The sequence below is a fragment of the Ornithodoros turicata genome, chromosome 3 (genome assembly GCF_037126465.1).
Source record: "Ornithodoros turicata isolate Travis chromosome 3, ASM3712646v1, whole genome shotgun sequence".
NCBI classification, from domain to species: domain Eukaryota; kingdom Metazoa; phylum Arthropoda; class Arachnida; order Ixodida; family Argasidae; genus Ornithodoros; species Ornithodoros turicata.
The window spans coordinates 26,490,651-26,511,702 of NC_088203.1; the positions used below are offsets into that span (position 1 = coordinate 26,490,651).

At 45.0% G+C, this 21,052-nt stretch overlaps 1 protein-coding gene and 1 non-coding gene across 3 annotated transcripts; both read right to left on the minus strand.

Moving 5' to 3' along the window:
* Positions 1 to 2,165: 2,165 nt before the first annotated feature.
* Positions 2,166 to 12,122, minus strand: LOC135388323 (uncharacterized). 2 transcript variants are annotated; one of them, XM_064617804.1, is made up of 4 exons: positions 11,807 to 12,122; positions 4,120 to 4,288; positions 3,875 to 4,020; positions 2,166 to 3,652 (listed from the first exon to the last, which is right to left on the minus strand). In XM_064617804.1, exons 1-4 carry the CDS (start codon positions 11,934 to 11,936, stop codon positions 3,309 to 3,311), a joined length of 789 nt encoding a protein of 262 aa, XP_064473874.1. In that variant the 5' UTR covers positions 11,937 to 12,122; the 3' UTR covers positions 2,166 to 3,308. The 2 variants fall into 2 exon arrangements, with proteins under 2 accessions (XP_064473874.1, XP_064473875.1); XM_064617805.1 differs by lacking the exon at positions 11,807 to 12,122 and adding an exon at positions 10,412 to 10,576.
* Positions 12,123 to 17,764: 5,642 nt separating this feature from the next.
* Trnaa-ugc (transfer RNA alanine (anticodon UGC)) lies at positions 17,765 to 17,837 on the minus strand. The gene has a single exon. It is a non-coding gene; the product is annotated as a tRNA-Ala (tRNA).
* Between the last annotated feature and the right edge of the window lie 3,215 nt (positions 17,838 to 21,052).

A 21,052-nucleotide genomic window follows, 5' to 3' on the forward strand; every position in this document is an offset into this window, starting at 1 on the left:
GGAGTATTTATTGCGCTTTAAACGCCCCTCATTGCTGATTAGCACGCATCTTTCTTAGGAATCAGTGTGCTGATGTATTCCAAACGTGCTTCAGCCGTGTTCCTGTAGTTCTTAATGGTAATTGCCTTCTTTTTCTTCTCCGCTGCATGTATTCCGAATAGGGGGTCGTAGCTGTCGTGCACAGGGCGCGTACGCATGAAGATGAATTTGGTGTATGTCAACCTATAAAGTTAATTATTTTTACTCAGAAAGGTTTCACACTGTCTGTTATTGTAAGGTACCTCCGTTTTTATATTTTTTGTTTGTTTTCGTTTGTTGTTCGGTTTTCGTGTGGTGTACCGCGGTTCTCGTTCGTTATTATGTGATTTGGTATTGTACGGTTCTCGTTTGACTTTGATTTTTTCCATTATCATATTATGTTCTACGAGTGTCTGTGTGTGTGTGCTACAATAAGACCTCGATCCTTATTCTGAAGGGGCTCGTTATTTTATTCACCACATCGCCACCAGCAATGAGATGGAGCATAGAACCTGGCGATGAAACTCCCCATTCCTCATCTCAAAATAACGTTATTGTCACGAGTGCATTGCAGTTGTTCAGCTGTCAGCGTATTTCATTACAGAAATTCGAAGCGCTGTGCACGAGGAGCATGCGCATGCATGACTTATCACGCACGCTGTAGGAGCGACTGCACATACGAGGTTAACACAGCAGTTTATTTGCTTCCACCGTACCTCACAGATTAAAAGAACAGTGGAACAAATTGGCATATTGGCCTAGGTTCTGCATCCGGTTCTTCGGCACAGCCGAGTGACTTATAGGGGAACCTGCAAGTACAAGCGCATTGTTTATAGAAAATACATGGACTTGAGATCTGTAGGAGCAGTCACACATACTTTCTTAGTACGCAGTGGCACCAGCGAAGTGCAAACAAGTCCGAGTTGTCAGATGCACGCGATACGAATAAACAGATTTTTCTTCAAAATAAAGACCTTACCTGCGAAAAATTATCCCTCTTTCTCTGTCCGCGTGAAGTGTACTCAAAGCTGCAACAAACTGGCTTGACATGCCCTTTAATTTAAAAGAAAGTTTAAAAAATACGGGCAGCACCGCTTGAACTAAATGCAGACGACAGGATGCGATGGGCCCACCAGTATGGCGGCCGGTGACACGCTGTGGAGCACCCAATGCGCGACCCAGCCTATACAATAGAGATCAGTGGTGTTGCCCGCTGCACAGGGGGACGTTTGACACCAGGCGTCGCGCCCCTGCAGTACGCCGATTTTTTCATAACAAATTAAAACTACTTAGAGCACGTCGTCGTCGTCGTATGGTTCCACGTATGGCATTTACAAGCAACAAAGTGTCAAGTCATGTCGCCAGTATATCTTGCTAGACCACTGTTTTACAGTATACCTTTAAGTAACTCCGTAACTGCGAGTTACACTTCAGGCTGAAGAACTTCGTTCTTACATTTTTCACACGATAACTTAACTTGTAACGAGTTCTTTTTGATAGGTAGCATCTCGATCTACGTATGTGACAGACTGCCCCGCTACTGGGGCGTATTGTCACACCCGACGACCTCCGCGCCAATGCTTTTTATGTACTATTTTTGAAGCCAGCTTTTTTAACATGTACGTTGTGTAACCAAACGATGACACTAAAATACAGCTTTGGTTTCGCCAGCCTACTTTCGTCACAGTCAAATCAGAAGCAAGAACTGTGACAACTCTCTCCGGCGTCCCCTATGCATGACACACGGAACTCCCAAACTAAACGTAACAGGAATAGCTTTAGTCGTGTCTTCATAGCATGGTGTGTTCATTTTCCGTGCTGCACATCTCAATTAGACGTGAAATATGGCAGCTACAGAATATCCATATTTTTCATTGGCTCGCCACGGACTTTCTGTATTGGACAGAGAGCCCAAGGTCCAAGACTACGGCAACCAGTTCCACACCGCCACCACCAATATTGGCCATTTTGTTGGTCCAATATCGGACCGTGTTGTACAGCATAGATTAGACAAATACAGTCAAACCTCCATTTGTGAAACGCAATTGTTTCTCGAAAAAACATTTACGATACGAGGGAATTCATAAATCGAGATATTAAAGGGACACTTCGGAACGATCGGTGAAAAAAATTCCTGCACATCGTAGTTGGTCCATGACATCCACAATATACCTACCATCAACTTTATTTCTTTCTCGTGTGACGAATTATGCCTCAAATAAGCGAGCAATCAAATCGAAACAGGAATGTGGAGAGGAATCTCAAAAACTTTCCCTTCCGAAGGCCAACGCTTTACGTCGCGCTGCATGGCCGCTGTAGCCGCTGCGTTACATTCCCGGAACGAAACAATGAACGAAGATTGGGGATCAGATCACTCAGACACAGAGGGAAAGAAACAACGGTCATCTGCTTCAATGAGAGTTAGAAAGCAGCGCAGGAATGGTATGAGTAATGCACGGTGACATTGGCTGAGCAGAGAAAGCAAGAAGTACTTCCATCGACCTTCGGTGGGAGCCAGACTTTTTCAAATTTCGAAAGTCGTTTTTATGAGTCCACCTTGGTTTTCAATATTTCGCAACTGTGTTCAGTTCGTGTAAATGATTGTCAGAATACCGAAATGCATTTGATTCGCAAGTCTCCCTAGACTAGACGAATATACAGCTAGCTTCTCAGCAAGACTGTCCATAAAGCGAGAGCATTGACAGATCGAACGTTCATAAAACGAGGGTAAAGCCTATGTTGGCTGCCAATGTTGGGCCGCTATTGATCCAATAATGATGTGCTGACAGGGTATGTACATCAAAAACTACATATCAATACACCAATTCGCGACGCTCTGCGAACAACATGACTAGATAGGTATACATACTTCGCGTTCGCACACACACGTAAAGTATAGTATTACTCCAACGAAACCAATCTACATGTTGAAGAGTGGAAATTGAACCAGCACCAGCAACCTGAGCTGTGTGCACTGACGAACTACCTCAAGCACATACGTGCTGAAATATTTTTTTAAATCATTCAGTGTTTTCAGTTGGTGCTCCCGTGCTTGTACTAATGTGAAACACATGCATTGCAGTTTGGCTTAAATTCGGCAGTACTCGAAAGAGTCGAGATTTAGTCCATAGTAGCAACCGAAATGACCCATTGTTTGTGTCTGTATCACTCCATTTGGTTGTGTCTATTCACAGCATTCACACCCGTTTCGACACGTCGGGCCTCCCTCCCTCACTCACTGGCACGCTGACAGCATCCGTACTTCGTCTGATCCTAAACCAGCATTCAAGTTACACTGTCCTGCACAACGCATTCAAGCACAACGCTCCCAGTCCAAAGATCACAGTCCAGCACGTGAGCTGTCTTTGCAGAATAGAAACACCAGAGCTACAGAAGATGGATAGAAATCCATCGACGCTGCTGTTGAATACGGTTGCGGCATCTGGCTGACACTGCGGCGTACTCAAAACGTCCAGAAGGCACTCCTTGTGGTGTGTTAGTTCACTACAGTCCCGCATGGTCGCTTGGAACCGGAAGACGCGCTTCCAAGCCATAGCCAAGTCGAAGCCGGGCACGTGACAGGAGGGAGACTGGACGTTGACGCGTTCCAAGCATTGGGCGTTGTACAGCAGTGCTGAAGAAAGCGGTAATTAGATCAGATTAGCGGTTTCCGTAGACATTCAACAAAAACCTTATTTCCTGGGAATAGCAAGCCGCCGTAGCTGTGGCTAACCTGTCCCTCCTATTTTTTTATATAATAAACATATTCCCCAATGGCAACAAAAACCCATTCATGCCTGTACAGTCCTACATATGACCAGGGCACGACAGGGCAAAGTCTCCGAAAGTTACTCACCTTGTAACGTACTCTTGTCGGGGCCGCACATCATGTGGAACGAAGCCACCATTGCTTTGAGGAGACGCTCGATGTAGCTTTGCTGCGATCCACTGTAGCAATTGAGGTAATGGTACGCGTAGCACTCCAGCAGCTCTGTGAACCCCCTGCATATGATAGCATTCGCTCTGGTGTACCCATAGCCATTTGCGTGCTTTCTACAGCTATACCCTAAACTGCATAATTACACAGTGCACTCAACTTACGAACACATTGTCTCCATGTCGCCAGGTCCGACGAGCACCATTCCACGTCGGGATGGAGGACGTAAGAGGAAAACCTCCACCATCGGGTAGTCACGCTCCAGGAAGATGTTGAAGCACACGTCATAGTCTTCCAAATTGGGTCGACAACCACCACATTGTCCTGCAAGAACTGCACGTACACGGAAACGGTTAACAGGAGTAAGGTAACTAGCCCAGCTAGGCCAAAGCGAACTCTACCCGTTTAACAAGAGGACGTGCTTTTACGGAGGAATCCGAGCGTTGTTCAGAAGCGTTCTGCTGCACGCATATACAGGGCAAAGGTTACACATTTTGATCGCGTCATAAAAATAGAAAATAATGTTTCTGGCTCTTCAAACTTTGCAGATAACCATGCGCCTGAAGTTTTATCCATATTTTGTCAAATGCTATCACTTTGTAGAAAAAAAGTTATAAGCAAAGCAAATTCTCACCCCATACATTTCCAATGGCCTATATCACCGGCAAACCGCCATTTTTTCATCTGTCTGCTACACGTTCACATCACCACGTAAATGACGCTGCCTCGAAACCCTGCATATCTGGTTCATTTGGTTCTTTGTTGTTCTTTAGGTTTTGGTTTTGCTTCGTCTCCAGGCAACGCTACCTGTACGCTACCTGTACCTGCAACGCTATCTGGATAAAACTTACGGCGAATAGCTATCAGTCTGCAAAGTTTGAAGCGCCAGAGACGTTATCTTGTATTTTTACGACTCGCTCGAAATGTGTAACATTTGCTAAATTCACTCTGTACTTTTACAAAGTCTGACGCAAAACGTATTTTGATGAACTCTCTATGAATGAACTCACTGGCTAACTGGCTACGAATACAGTCCTGCATAACCCGCGGGACCCGCGCGCATTACTGCGGGTGCGGGTTCATATTTTTGGTGTTGTGTGGGTGACGGGTCGAGTGCGAGTGTCACTCTTGACCCCAGAGCGGGTAGTGGGTAGGATGCGGGTTAGACATAAAATAACAACACACTCAACTTCAAAACCTTGTGTAGGAGCAGTCTCATCTCGCCGCGGGATGGAGGGTCGGGTGCGGGTAGTACACCTACGGGTACGGGTCGAACGCGGGTAGAGAAATTCCTACCCGCACAGGACTCTAGCTACGGAACAGTGGGTCGATGCCGGGGCTCAGTCCTCCCTTCTGCACCGGGTTGAGTCAGAGTTGAGCCTTACATTACCATATCTAAAGGATCCACGCGGCTATTCGGGCGGCATCATTGTTTGGGGATAGAAATAATACAATGTTTTCAATTACGTGCGAATAAAATGCGGATAATCCGCGAGCCACTGCGATGCGCGCGGATAACCACATTATACCGCACATAAACATCAGTGTCTCTGCCGACGCCTCCCAGCGGGAAGCGTCGCAGAGTACGTAGTAGTTCAGAGTACGCAGTGAACTTAAAGTAGTATCGAAGTAAGCCATCACTTGAAGTCCTTGCATTCTGCTATTATTGGACGAGTGTGGATGACATAATGTTCCTGCGGATCATAAATGTGCGGATACAGTGTGTATGCGGACACTTTCAATCTTATCCTCGCACACCTCTAGCCTGGCTCTTTAACACTATTTCGCAGGCTTAGCCTAAATGCGCTCCACAGCAGACGACTGCAATGTTGACCTGAGAAGGCGTACTCCCCTAACTCGCCAAATGTTTGGGTCGGTTGAGGACACAGGACACACGTTGCTGTCTTGTCGACAATACCATTAGCATCAGCAGCAGCATCTCCTGGCAGCCTTGGTCCGACTGGAGAGCAGATATTTCGACGTGATCAAGGTCCTGGTTTCCTGGTCCACTGAAGATGACGCTTGAGCTCGGGCGAGCACGGATGGGCAAAAGACAAACACCTCCGTGTTCGGCCAAGCTCAGTCTTCATCTTCAATGAATTTTCTCCACCAGCTAGCATGCTGCCTTCTTACCGTTTATGGTTACCTGGTCAACGATCAACATCTGGATGTCTCGAAGGCTTTTGTGCGTTTTGTTGTTGTTATTGTCGTTTTATGCTTTATTTTTACAGGTAACGAATTGGTAGATCTACTACTAACATGAACGTGAAATCTTGGGTCCCCGTGCCCACCGCTTTTTGATCATTCATTTGTTTTGTCCTTCCTCTTCTTGTGCGCCATCTACTATCCCTTTTATTGGATGTTTTATCGGTTGGTTGCAACCGAGCTGTCTCGACGGGTACAATACTACCGGACTTGAACGAAACATCTCGTACGTATATGCACTCTCATTCGAATACTCATGTACTGAAAGGTACGGGTCGCGTCAAACTTAACTTGAACACCGCTCCAGCCTGCGAAGCGGGAAGAAAGCCACCCTGGCAGCGCCAAGCAGGATACAACGCCTTCATAACGAAGGTCACCCCTCGAACTGTAAACAGATGACCGAAACACCCTCCGACGTTATTTCTACTAAGTACTACCAGGGTCCGCAGGCCGGAATGACGTTCAAGATGCGAGCTGTACCTTGCGACTGTTTGAATGCGAATTTTGAATGCATCTCACAAGATTCGACATTGCAGATATGGGTTGCCTCATTTGGCTACCTTGCTACCTTGTTGTGAAACCCGGTTTTCTCTTTCCCGTAATTATCTCTTGTGCAGAGTTAAAACGAACTATGGGAAACAAATGTCCAGTTTCACGTCAGTCACTCTATGAAATTCATGACCCATCCATTTGAAGGACATTCCTTCATTACATCGTTTCCGTCATGCCCTGAAGCGTCATCGCTTGATGACGGTGGCCTACTCACAGAGCGCTAGTTTACATTTAGAGCTACCTTATTAAATTTATTTTTCTTTTTGTTCTTGTTTACCGTTCCTTATTTTCTTTATTTGTGAGTTCCTGCATATATCACTTCAGTTGCCTATACTCGTTGTTTTCCTTTGTTAGTTTCTCTTCCACTCGAGTGCATCAGATCTCAACTCACAGCTGATGTTGATGTTGATAAAGAAAAATACTAGGGAGAGGTTGAATTCGTCACGACCTCTCCCTAGTATTTTTCTTCATCAACTCACAGTGTTATTGCTCGCGTGTACTGCCCATGTTACTTGCTTCGTTTCTGTTTGTTCCATGTGTATTTTTCCTAGCATTGTTTTGCCGAATTATCTTTGCCTAATTCAGGGATATGTAACGTCCGGTGTCCTCTCTGGGCAAAGCACTTGGGGCGTCTACCCCCCCCCTTCCCCGATGACCACCCCCTGACTATGTAAGTCACAAAATGCGAGCGCAAACTGCATACATTGCAGGACAGCTGTTACCTAATCACACGTCGCAAGGGGAGTGTAATTACGTTGCAGACATTGACAAAACGTTGACATTGAAAAAATCCTGGCCCATCTGAGCAATATTAACCGAATTAATGGACTATTTGTAATAATTTATAATAATAATATAATGTTTTATTGGTGCCCAAGAATGGCCACAGGGACCGTGGTATTGGCGCATATAGCATGACGCATTACTCACGGACTGCGACATTCAACAAACCGCCAGCAATATCACGCAAAAAAAAAAAAAAAACGAAAAAAGAAAACAACAAGAAAGCAAGAGATAAACTATATTACAATATAAAAACCAAAATAGACACGCGCCATGCACAACCCTGTCCGTCATTTCGTGAGTCACTCACAGCCACGTCATTAGAATATCCGCATGAAAATCAGAATCTGTTCGGCAGCGCTTGTCCTCAGGCAATTCACTTCACATTTCCTTCCGATTCGCTGGATTTTCTACCGTTCTACGCATCTTACTGAAGTACTTTCCATGTTCTTCGAAGACGGGATGTTGGGCGTTGCGAGCTTAGGATACGCAAGTCGACGGTGGGGTGGACGCACGGGTTGAGACTGATTTCCGCTTCCGGTGCAAGGCTCGCTTTCCGTAGAGGCAGTCGCTTTCTTTTCCGGCAATTAGTTTGAAAATTTGATACCTTGTATCCGTTTTTCGCGAAGGGGGCAATGACTTTTATTTCGAAAGCGGGCTTGAGGAGTTTTCCTGGGAAGCGAGTCACTGTTGCGGATTTCTTGGCTTCGCCTGGCACGCGGTACGGCTTTAATAAAAAAATGAGAAGAAGTACATTCATTTTGTTTCATCGCCTTCACGGAAGTCGAGAGATACACATGCAAGCTTCCTTCTTGTTTTCAATAGGGAGCTTTACCAAATCGTTGCGTTGGTTCCGGTTCATACGGTTCGACGCAAGCCACGTTACCAACGGTTTGCTAAAACTCTCTAATACTGGCTAAGAGTCTTCACGCCTCTAGCAGCTTTGAACGATCGATAGGCCGAAATACGACAAAATTATGTCATGTTACGTACAGGGGCGAATTTAGGAGGAGGTCCGAATGTCCGGACCCCCCTCAATTTCTACCGTTACATAGGGTTTCAATTGACCTTGGAAGTGTAATGGCATGCTGTCCAAGGCAGGACCCTCTCACCCCCCCTAGAAAAATCCTGGGTCCGCCTCTGGTTTCGTATAGTCCGACATTTCACGACAGTAGCGCTCAGACCAGGTCCCCCAAACTCACCTCGGAAAAGCGTGCAACGAAGAAGGCCGCCACTAGATACCCCACTGTTGCCGTTCCGGATCACTTCAGCGCGCTAAGTTTAGCAGCAAAATGTTTTTGTTGTTTCTGCGAATGAATCTAGTCTTTATGTGTCCAAATAAAACGCGTATAACAACTTTCTCTGTCGTGTTTCACTTTTTGGTCCCGTTTCTAAACGTGTTGAGCGATCGGAAGGATCTAGTGCACGGCTGCGTGCATCACATAGCGTACCTGTCGTACCAGGCGCCGCAGGCGCTGCAGTCGTCCATTTCTCTCGGTGACTTGGCCTGGCTTGGATTGTGCTTCAACTGGATCTTTCGCGCGCTACAATCCACGCAAGCCAACGTCTGGTAACAATGGGGTATCTAAGGGCGGCCTCCGGCATTGCACGCATCGGGATAGGAACCAATAGATGGGAAAATGGCGACCTTGGGGGACCTGGCTCAGACCCTATAGAAATAAGGCGTCGTCACCGCGCATGCTCGACACACAAACCTTGTTCGCCCTCCCGCACCCCTCCCCCCCCCCCCCCCAAAAAAAAAAGAAAAGAAAAGGAAACGTGCTCAACACACTAAATGTTGACGAGTCCTTAATTCCTTATCTCGTTGGGGCCCCCAAAGCTTTTGGGTGCCATCTTCTACAACTGTCTATTACTTTTGTATCACGGGGAAGCCGTGCTTACCTTCAGACCCCTATTTCTTGGCTTCGCCTGGCACGCGGTACGGCTTTAATAAAAAAATGAGAAGAAGTACATTCATTTTGTTTCATCGCCTTCACGGAAGTCGAGAGATACATATGCAAGCTTCGTTCTTGTTTTCAATAGGGAGCTTTACCAAATCGTTGCTACGGTTATCGTTTCGTCATACGGTTCGACGCAAGCCACGTTACCAACGGTTTGCTAAACCTCTCTAATACTGGCTAAGAGTCTTCACGCTTCCAGCAGTTTTGAACGATCGATAGGCCGAAATACGACAAAATTATGTCATGTTACGTACAGGGGCGAATTTAGGAGGAGGTCCGAATGTCCGGACCCCCCTCAATTTCTACCGTTACGTAGGGTTTCAATTGACCTTGGAAGTGTAATGGCATGCTGTTCAAGGCAGGACCCTCTCACCCCCCTCAAAAAAATCCTGGGTCCGCCTCTGGTTTCGTATAGCCCGACATTTGACGACAGTAGCGCTCAGACCCTATAGAAATAAGGCGTCGTCACCGCGCATGCTCGACACTCAAACCTTGTTCGCCCTCCCGCACCCTTCCCCCCCCCCCAAAAAAAAAAAAAGAAAAGAAAAGGAAACGTGCTCAACACACCAAATGTTGACGAGTCCTTAATTCCTTATCTCATTGGAGCCCCCAAAGCTTTTGGGTGCCATCTTCTACAACTTTCTATTACTTTTGTATCACGGGGAAGCCGTGCTTACCTTCAGACCCCTATTTTCTTCATGAAAGTTAACTTTAGTACGTTTTAGCTGTAAATAAAATGACACATGTGCAACTTGTATTCGTGTAAGGAAATGGATAAAGAAAGGAGGTACAAAAGTTTAACAAAAAAAAAAAATCTGTGCGAACCTCAGACTGCGCAGTACGCCCTTGTTTACTCCCTCGTAATTCGATAAAAGCCGACCCCGTCCCGTGCGATAAAGAGCATGTCACCGCTGAAGGCATAACACGGTCAAGTCCGCCTACTATATGCACAAACCTCAGCCTTGTGATTCCTCACTTCTGGGTCATCCGCCTTCGACGGCGTGGAAGGAACGTGGAATGCAGCCAACTTCTATTCTTGCGTCATTTTGAAAACTTCTTTCTCAGGGGCTTCCAGGTATCGGCTTCCGCGTGTTACTCAATGTATTGTTTGGTGGGCATGCGCGGTGAGATAACGCATATCACACATTATGCGCAACCTGTAGGCTTACAAGGACGACGAACACCACCAGAGTATTTCTCCAGCGCATATAGGGATACCTTCGTTCATTCATAGAATATCTTGTACCCAAATGATAGACTACAGGTGATTGTATCACATTTGTATCAGTTTTGTATTGGACGCGACTGTCTGAATAATCTGCGTAACATGACGTATATAAAGTGGTGGATCCAGGATTTTTCTGAGGGGGGGGGGGGGTGTCTTGCCTTGGACAGCCTGCTATTACACTATCCAAGGTCAATTGGAACTATATGTAACGACAGAAGTTGAGGGTGTCAGGACATCCTGACCTCCCACCTAGATCCGCCCCTGTGTATATCCCACTGATACGTGCAGCCTCTGAGACTGTGCGTTTATGCGTATTCCGTTTGTGTTTCTTTCCAAGAGCATGGAGAAGTGACGATAACAGTAGTGCGACGTCTTCTTCCAATTCATGGACAAGACGTCTTCCTTTGTATAATTTTCCTTTTCTTCTTTTTTCGCCACCCTCCTTCCCCTTCATTTGCTTTACATATAATGAGCGCTAAATAACCCGTCCTGGAGTAGCCAGTCCCGAGTAGTTTGGGACTACCGTCTCCATTTTTTTTTTTATTTTCCCAGTCGATCAATCAATTAGTCAATTTTTTTGAGTTCGGGGTCTGTTTATGGGAGTAGCCGAATTTGTCGTATGACGAATCCAACCTCTCCCTAGTATTTCTTCATCAACATCAACATCATCTTTTGGGCGAATCAATTCCTACATGACGTTCGCATAAATAACCCATGCCACGCGCTTGACGAAGAAATTATTTCATCAATATTTTCGCCGCTCTCAAAGTCTTAAGAAAAGATGTGTGAGCGAGAGCTCGACTGAGGAGGCAGCCGCTGTTTCATTCTTCTGTCATCCACAAAGGCAACTGCTACACATATTGCGCCTGTTTCGTGAAAATATGCCGTTTCAAAAAGCAGCACCCGCTTTACAGAAGCCCAGACACAGATTCTATGTTCTAATCTAATAGTCACTAATAAGACCAATCGTATCAAGCAAAATGAAGAGAGACCACAAGCCTAAACATAGTAGCACATGTGGATGTAAGCACACACACTTGCAAGAAACCAAAGGACTGATGAAACTGAACGGGAGTAAAACGCGCAAGCTTCCCAGTCAATAGCGTAACCAATTAATCTTACCGATCAATATCACAAATGCAGCGCCGCATCCATCGGTGATCCCCCACAAGCTTACACCTCGTCTGTCAACCGAGACCATCTCACTGTCTCGAAAACCAGGCCATCTTCCGCGAAAAACATCGATCTTCATTCATTCCTATCTTCCTCGACCACGTCGTCCCATTCTTTTGCTTCTCGACCAAACCGAAGGTGAATGAAATGGAAACCGAAACAGCGACAGCAGACGACAAGCTTGGGAGGAAACGGAGAAACGATACCGGTTGCGCAGATCATGCGGAGTACGCGCGTGTACTTGGTCTTGGAGTCTTCTTTCATCTCCTCTCTCTCCGTTTCTCTCTCTCTCCCTTTGTTTCCATGACAGAGGGGAAGGGAATGGGATGGAAGAGTGAAAGTCGTCTGCTCGGCGCTGTCTGTTGTTGCGCAAACCCCGGTTGGCGTGCGGCCATTCTAAGAGCCGTGACGTGTTGGTACGTCACGCGTTCTTCTGGCGTGTAGTGTTTCTGAAAGGCGCCGTCGTCTGCAAGTTCGTGCTTCGCTTGTGTGTGATGTCACTTTGTGGCTCATTCATTTCCAGATGATGGTCACGCACAGCCCCCGCATGCGAGCGATCGTCGATTACGGGTGACGCATTGCACGACTTTCGAAGCGCAAACTGCCTTTGATGTGGGTCATGTTAATCAGAAGCTGCTAAGTGATATATAGTGCCACGAAAGCTTCCTCCAGTAATGGGACTGACAGCTGACGAGAGCCCGGTGTTGCTGATCTGGGGTTTAAGTATTGTGGAGCTATCTTTGTGCTTTGCGTGTGTAGCTTGAGAGAAACCTCGGTTATAAGTAAGTGAAAAATATGGAGGTGGAATGGAGAAGCCATCGTCGATACAAATAGGTTGATCCCTATTGATACCACGTTTCTTAGATTGATCTCTATGGCGGGCGTAAGGTACGGGTAGCTATTTAGTGACTCTAGGTATGGGATTTCCCAGAGACAAAGAACCAGATTTATCAGAAAATGAAAATTGATATAAATGTCGGTTGGGAACTCGCAATCATCAGTAAAATTATTTTCAAAATTTTCGTCAGTTCCTCTCCCACAAATCGTGAAAACACAAACATTCATCCAATATAAAGACACCATAACATTTTCCCGCGATAATGCCCTTGTGCATATATCAGTAGCTTGTTATGATATTTACACAATTTTGAAGCAGTTTAATCATTGTATGTTTGGTAACCTATACGAACGACTGGTCTCAAATTTGTTTCGTAATTAATAGAAACAAAACATTGAATCACGAAAATGTTTATGCGGGCCTGAAGCACTTCACGCATCACTGATGGTACGGCAATCGCCGAATACTGATACTCGTTAATATAATGTGTCGTAAAATTATGAATGATGATGTCATTGGGTGTAATATGTAGGAGACGATTTACCATGGCTATGGAAACCTTATACTTCGCATTACTGTACTTTAACGTGATTGCGCGCTTCTATGGAGTTACGGGTGAGTCAAAGTAAACAACCAGGCTGCATTTGCAACCTGACTTCGAAAATATTAACAGGGTTCTGTTTCATTTACGTTTCTGAGAAATATAACACGATACAGCTTTTGCAAACCTGTAAAGTAAGTTAGTTACTTTACAGTTACCCTTTAACCAATGAATGTCCGAGTTGAATGCAAGTCCTAAAAGTTTCATGCAGGCTTCAGCACGTATGTCCTTGAAGTAGGTCGTCAGTGCACACAGCGCAGGTTACTGGTGCTGCCTTGGCCAGCTCCCCAGTATCTGCTCAACGCTAAAGGGACGGTTGTCAAGTTTCGCGAGGGCGTTCGTCAGTGTTCGCCGACTAGAGTCGAAGCGTCTGCATTCTGTTAAATCATTCAGTGCTTCCACACGTCAAACGACCTGGATCAGCTGATCGCACCGGTGCGACCTACGTTTCCATTTTTTTCTTTCTATTTCTAATCTGATCTAATCACGTAGTCTTCCAGCCGCAATTGCGTTACGTGCTTTCAACACTCAGTAGTTCTTCGGAGCTGTCATTCGTAAAGGTTCAACGGGCTTCAGTCCAAACACATTCCTTCCGACACAAAAATGTCGTTCAGCAGAAAGCGTTGGCTCTTTCTCGCTGTAATGTTCCAATGAACAATAAAATGACGTCGGGAAGCTGACGCGTAAGAAAATAAGGTACCACCTGAATGACATCTTTCCAGTTACATTTTACAGCTACTTTCACAAAAAGTGGTCAGTTACAACGTGTTACCTTCCCAAAAAAAACAAAAAAACTAGTTTGTCTACGACCGAACAAGTAAGTAGCCTCCTGTTACAATAATAAACAAGACAAATAAATACATTCTAAGACCGCTTTCAGGGTTCCTTCGCGAGACGTATAAGCTGTTCTCTCTCGTAACAGTATTTAGACATTCAAGGACGCCAAATTGCCACACGGCAAGCAACTGTCACAGAATCTTCCTGGTAATCAACGACTCAATTGGACACGCACAACCATGCCGGGAACGGACTGAACACAGTTGCGCATACTTGAGTTGGGGAAGTTGCTTCCAGTTTGTAAAGTACTTACCATTACTCATTGCCGTTTTGTAAAGTCGTGCATTACATCATTACTCGCTACTTTTTAATGCGTACTAATGTATTACTAATGAAATTACTGTCATAAATCAATGACATTGTACTTGGGCATTACATTTTCACGGAAGCCCGTAACATATACCCCTATATCCGGTTAGCCGTTCGCTTTGTTACGCATTACCAGTGCGGATAATTAGAGTTTCTGAAAAATGTCTACGCATGAATGATCTCGTGAAGATACCAGAGTAGTTCTAAATGATCATCTATAGGTAGGGTTAATTGCATAGGAGGAGTTAGTGTTTAACGACGCCACATGGACTCTGTCCTGCTCCTTGGTGACCTTGCCAGTTTAGGTGATTGGGAGAAACCAGCTTGGGGATTTTCGCAATTAGTCATTTAGGCAAATTTATAGGCATTCTCTATAGCCAGCAGTAACGAGTTACAACTGCTGGGTTTAGATAATGCCTAAATTTTCAATCCAGGTACTAAGTAATATCATTATATATTACCCGGCCAAAATGTTATGACATTAGGTTACTCATTACTCTCAAACGCTATGTAATGCATTAGCACTATTCATTAACGAGATGTAACTTCCCATCTCTGGTGCATCCACACAAATATATCTGTACACCTACCTTGCGAGGGGGGGAATATAAGTTTATCATGAAAAAAAGAAAAGGAGGCAAAGGTTAGCCTGGAAAAGCACGAAAAAGGCGTGAGAACTTGATCGTGAAGGCAAATTAGTGAAATGAAAGAGCCTCAGCCATTCATATACCCTGTACATGTGCTCTCTCTGTCGTATCCCGTCACCCTCGTGCCTCAGTGCCACGCCTTCGTCGTTATCATTAAAGTGCATCCGGCCAGAGCGAGAGTTAGGCAGAAAATCGATTGTCTCTTCTTCGAACGGCGCACACTTATTCACGCGCGTTTTTCCCCTTTATCTTTGCGTGTCGTGTATGCGTCTGGATGCTGTTCGTGCAGGAAGGAACAGCATGCTAATAAATTCGTGACTGCGTGAAGGATGAGACTGACAAGTGTTGGGGGGGGGGGTGCAAGAATGTGGGGAATAAAAGTCAATACTTCATTAGGTTAGGTTAGGTCAGGCTAGGCGCAAGGTTTGGGTTACGTACGTTGGGTTAGGTGCATGGACGCCGTTGAGGGGAGCATGGGGAGCACTTGCCCCCACAGGCTAAGACCTTTCTATTTTTTACTTTTCGTGACTTTGCCAGAGCCCTGCCGAAGTTGTCAAGGCTGCACATCAGAAAGTTCCCGCCGTATTTGTCATACTTTTCTTTTTCGTTCCGTCGCCCGCAAACAGCGCACGCATGTATCAAAAATAATGTGGGACTGTGCAGTGGCGCACGGGACCGAGATCTTGCCCCCCCCTGAAACCTAGCTGACCTAGCGACGCCCCTGGTTAGGTGATGAACAAAGGTTAGGTTATGCTATGTTAGGTTGTGTGAGAATAACTGTAGCTGCAGTTGCAACCGTACGCTCGATCGAGAGAGTGAGAGAGCAGTACGGGTGCCTGGGTTAATGGGATTGCCGGACCGGCTTCAGTGGAACCTGCACAGGCAATTGTCTAGAGCAAACAACAATGAAGAATAACAATTTTCTGCATCCGAAGCAAGATTGTGCGGAAGTAAAAACAAACGAAAGACACATTATTTTTCAAGAGCTGAGCAACATGTTACACCGTTTTTCTAGGAGAACCAATTACGCAGAGAATCCACGATTTATTTTTTATTTCTTAGTGCTCACCTTATGAGTTGTGCACTTTAAACGAGAGAAATACATGAATAAACGTAGTGAGTAAAAACAGACAACACTTATAAACAACCGTCAAAGAAACGATGCTATAAGCATCGGATAAGCAGCCAAGTAGATCTCGTTTTATTATATGCAGACCTTGAAAAATATCAACATCAGTGCCACGAGCAAAATCATTGAATTCACGCTGTACACGACTCAATGGACAATGTCGATGATGAACAGAAGGGTAGAATAACATTAAAGAACGTGTGGGCCTATATATACGGCACATGTAAATAAATGTCACTCAAAACATCTGGAAGATTGATTTTCCCATGAATACGCTTGTGAAGATGACAGAAATCACGAAACGTCCTCGTCGCTGATAATGAACACATATTAATCCTGCGGATGATACTATCATACTTATAATAACAAACATAACTGAAGTATCTATCATACGATATACCTATGAATTTCTTTTGCACTCAATTTTTTTCAATTTGAGTCATATTCAATGAATTCCGAACAACTGAAGCGACTTCTAGTCTACCGCGAACGAGCGCTGTGTGCAATGAGATAACACAAACGTGGTCACAGAATTCCTTGGTAAGTCGGGTGATAAATCCAATAGTAGACACTGCGGTGTTGCAGATAGCACTGATGCTCGCGAAAAAAATGAGCCACAATCAAATATCACACCCAGGTCACGGGTTGCATTAACACGTTCAACAACAGTGCCATTGAATAAATAGTTATTCCACAAAGGATTTTGTTTTCTAATGAATGACATCATTTTCGTCTTAGCGCTATTTAGAATCCATTAAATCTGGATACAGCACCCTCTCCTCCCCCCATCCCCCAAAGTGGTATCGTATAAAACTAGTTTCCACAAAAGTGAAGTTGTCTTTGTTCACCCATGGTATCTACAGCCCAGCAAGGATGCTGTTGATGAACCGCCTAAATATGTTACGCAGTAACGCGTGAAAAGGCAACAAGCAGCTCCGGAAGCTCGCAGTCTGCTCTGCTATGCGAAAGCATTTCGTGTAGCGAGTTGCTTGCCTGTTGAAACGCCTCCATTCTGCATGGAACAACGGTCCGAGTGATAAAAATACCCGAACTGTAATTTGAGGAAGCGTGACACATGCGCGGATATGTTCCCGATTGCTCTTTTGCTTTTCTTTCTCCAACCCTCTTACCCCTTTCCTCGCGTTAGACAGCCACGCTATCTGTCACGTGCACCAGACGTGTATTTGCAGGCATGCTGAAATGAAAGGCTGAACAATGAAACTATTGTCGCCACACGTACACAAGATGACTCACCCACATGTAAATCTATTGAAAATTATTTCTGAACGAGAGTTGTCGTGAAAAACATCCTATACCGATGCCACCGGAGCTACACCTGTTCAGCTCTTGGCCGATATCTCAGGGATGTTCACTGAGAAGGCAATTTTTCATATAGCACCATCTGTTTACAAATCCTTCGTCAAACATCCTGCACATGAAAGAACTGATGTTCTGAGGCTGGAACAACATAGAAGGGACAAATACATACAAAGCCTCAATTTGCCTAAGAAATTAACGATGAAAGATGAAAGTCACTGAAAAGGGTAGCTAGCTGTAGGACTCGAACCCACATCTTCTGGATTGCAAGTCCAGGGCTCTACCAATTGAGCTAGGCTAACATGCCTTCTCAGTGATTTCCAGGGTGCTTCCCCCCCCCCCCCCCCCCCCCCCCATCTGAAGGGACAAACCAGCTTCCCTCTCTCACTCATCACTCTTACATTTTTGCTCACTCATACACACATTCATACGACGGGATCGACGCAGGCGGCAACTGTTGAACATGAAAGAACTGATGTTCTGAGACTGGGACAACATAGAAGGGTGGTACTTGTGTGTATTTGTTAATAAAAGGTGGAAAAGAAAAAAAGTGTTAGCTAGCTCAATTGGTAGATCCCTGGACCGGCAACCCAGAATATGTGGGTTCGAGTCCTACAGCTAGCTAACCTTTTCAGTGACTTTCATCTTTCATCGTTAATTTCTTAGGCAAATTGAGGCTTTGCATGTATTTGTCCCTTCTATGTTGTTCCAGCCTCAGAACATCAGTTCTTTCATGTTCAACAGTTGCCGCCTGCGTCGATCTCGTCGTATGAATGTGTGTATGAGTGAGCAAAAATGTAAGAGTGAGAGGAGGATGAGTGAGAGAGAGTGGCTGGTTTGTCCCTTCAGATGACGCACCCTGGAAGTCGCTCAGAAGGCGTGTTAGCTTAGGTCAATTGGCAGAGCCCTGGACCGGCAATCCAGAAGATGTGGGTTCCAGTCCTACAGCTAGCTAACCTTTTCAGTGACTTTCATCCTTTCATCTTTCATCCTGCACATCTCGGTGCCGCCCAAAAGGCTGGTTTTCGTCCAGTGTGAGGTGACAGGAATAGCTGTCGCTCAGAAATTTTATTTATCTCTTTATTTTAGTTGATTTATTTGTCTCTTCATTCCGCGAGCTCGTGTGAGCCCATAGTCGAGTGCTAGTAGTAGACGTGGTTCTGTAACTAAATATATATATATATTTTTTTTTTGAAATAGATAGTCAGATAAAATTATGCTTCATTATTATAAATCCCATGTAACAAAGTTTCTGCTTAAGTTATTTTCTTCGCTGTTTCTGATTCGAGAGGATTCGAACCGTCGAAAAGTACCAGCTTTAGTCTGAGCGATCACTTTTAGTGTCACCGGGCAGGGATAAAAAAAAATAAGACATTGTTTTGTAGGCTATCCGCAAATAAGATTAGTTGATTTACGAATATTTGCTCAAAACTTGATAATAACGACTCATGCTTATTCAGGTACAATCATGGATGTGAATGCACAACTTCAAAGCACTATGGATATGACAAAAATCCCCTCTAGATGTGCATCGCTCTTCCCACTTTTCCTCCTGTAGGCTACGTTACTTCCCCTGATTAAGCCCCGGATGCAGTCGCCAAGCAATCGCTCGTTGTGCTGCCCTTGGTGTCTTTTTTCAGACATCTGGATGTCCTGGTGAATTTTTTCTCCTTGTTCCTCCGAGTATGCACCCATGTTGGACTTGAACAGCTCTAGGTGCGAGTGCAGAACGTGCAGTTTTAGTGACATTCTGCATCCCATCTTCTCTTAGGTCTTGTGAAGGCGATCAACCACTACTGTGTAATTATCGAACGTGTGATTACCCAATAAGCCATTCACTACATCATGGAAATTCTTCCACGCTCCTCTTTCAACTGGTTGCAGTCAAGTTCACGTATTCCTCGCCTTCATTAATTTCCTCACATGGGGACCCACGAAATTTTCACCCCTAACCCTTTTCTTTGATATTTTTGGAAGCTTCTCAAGTACTTGAAAGCCTCAGAATTGAAGTCTAACAGTACGCAATGATAAATTGCTTAATCAGCCCTACTTTGATATGAAGAGGAGGCTTCAGGATCTTCTTCTGTCTCGCGAGTGACTGACACTTCACGTTTTTTTTTCGCCGTCAACGATATGGTTTCTCTTTGTAGTGCCTGAGAGCATCCCTGCTATCCCACAAGCTCAGAAAACGCATCCTTTAGGTTTGCCATCACCATTCCGCAAGTCGCCTTCACCTCGCTGTCAAAATGAATTTTGTGGAGGAGAGGCAAACTGCCAAAGCCGCACTAAATTAACATAAACTATCATTAAATAACCTAAAGTATAATACACACTAAACTAACTTCAAATACCACTAACCAAGCCTAAAATATCGTAAACAAACCGAAACTAGCGATATCTTAGGTTAGTTTAGTGCGGCTTTGGCAGTTTGCCTTGCCTCCACAAAAATCGTTTTGACAGGTGAAGCCGACTTGCAGAATGGTGACCCCCAACCAAAGAAATGCCAATAAAACGTGGGTTCTTCACGTAGCCACCTTGGAGACCCACTGCTACAATCGTTTTGAAGTCGCCTAACACCCCGAACTTCATCTTTCGCGCTTCTCCTCTGTACCAGACCTCGAGAGTGTACCATGCAGGATTCGCAAGTCACATGCGGCGCCGATTTCTTGTCTTGGTCCTCCTCAGATACGCCAAAATAGGCGTTGTACGCAAGGCAGAAATTGTTGCCTTCCGTACGTGATTCTGTGCTTAACCGAGTTGTCTCGTTATAAGAAAATTTATTAACGTCACCGATTGGCTGGCTGCGCCACTGGGACAGCCTCTGCTCCAATACAATACATGCTATACAATAACTATACAATACCTGCACAATGTTATGCAGTAACTATAAACCTATGCATATAGCTACAATATTAGGTACGTATAAGTTTAGTTGGTGCTCAAGAAGACACCGCACACATAGCACAATCAGCCTGGGCGGTGTTTACAGCCACGAGACGTTGCCATCGTTAAAAGACGAATGAAAAGTTTTATTAAAAGTACGGTGATGAAAAGTGAGAGTCGAGCGCGCGTGATGACGATCGCTATGTGGATTGCGACATTGCCACACCGTAATTGAACACCGCAGAGAAAGAAGCGTCACAGCGAACTAGAAGAGGGCAGTGGAACGAACGGCGGGGGGTCTGCGCCTTGGGACGACTGTCAGAGCAAGTGGCGAAAATATATCGGCGGCGCTGCTATCGCCAACTACATGCATGCTTTACAAAGCGTGTCGTCTGCGTCTCAAGACATTTACGAATTCAGATTTGTGTTCTCTTCTGTGCTGTTGAGAACAATTAATTGTAAATGGAATTTATTGTAATTGCACTCATAATTGTAATTATTTGTATTCTTATTCTGCGTCTCCTCGTCACTAACTCTATGACAGCGTTTCCCAAACTTCTAGTTGTGTCGGACCCCCAAGGCCACTGATAATCCATTCGAGGACCCCCGTGAAGTACCATTCATGTTGACATAA

Coding starts and splice junctions, on each gene's coding strand:
- LOC135388323 (XM_064617804.1), bottom strand. CDS start 11,936: ATGAAGATCGATGTTTTTCGCGGAAGATGGCCTGGTTTTCGAGACAGT. Junction 4,289..11,806: donor TGCATTTGTGATATTGATCG/GTAAGATTAATT, acceptor GTGTACGTGCAG/TTCTTGCAGGACAATGTGGT. Junction 3,653..3,874: donor CGACAAGAGTACGTTACAAG/GTGAGTAACTTT, acceptor CGCTTTCTTCAG/CACTGCTGTACAACGCCCAA.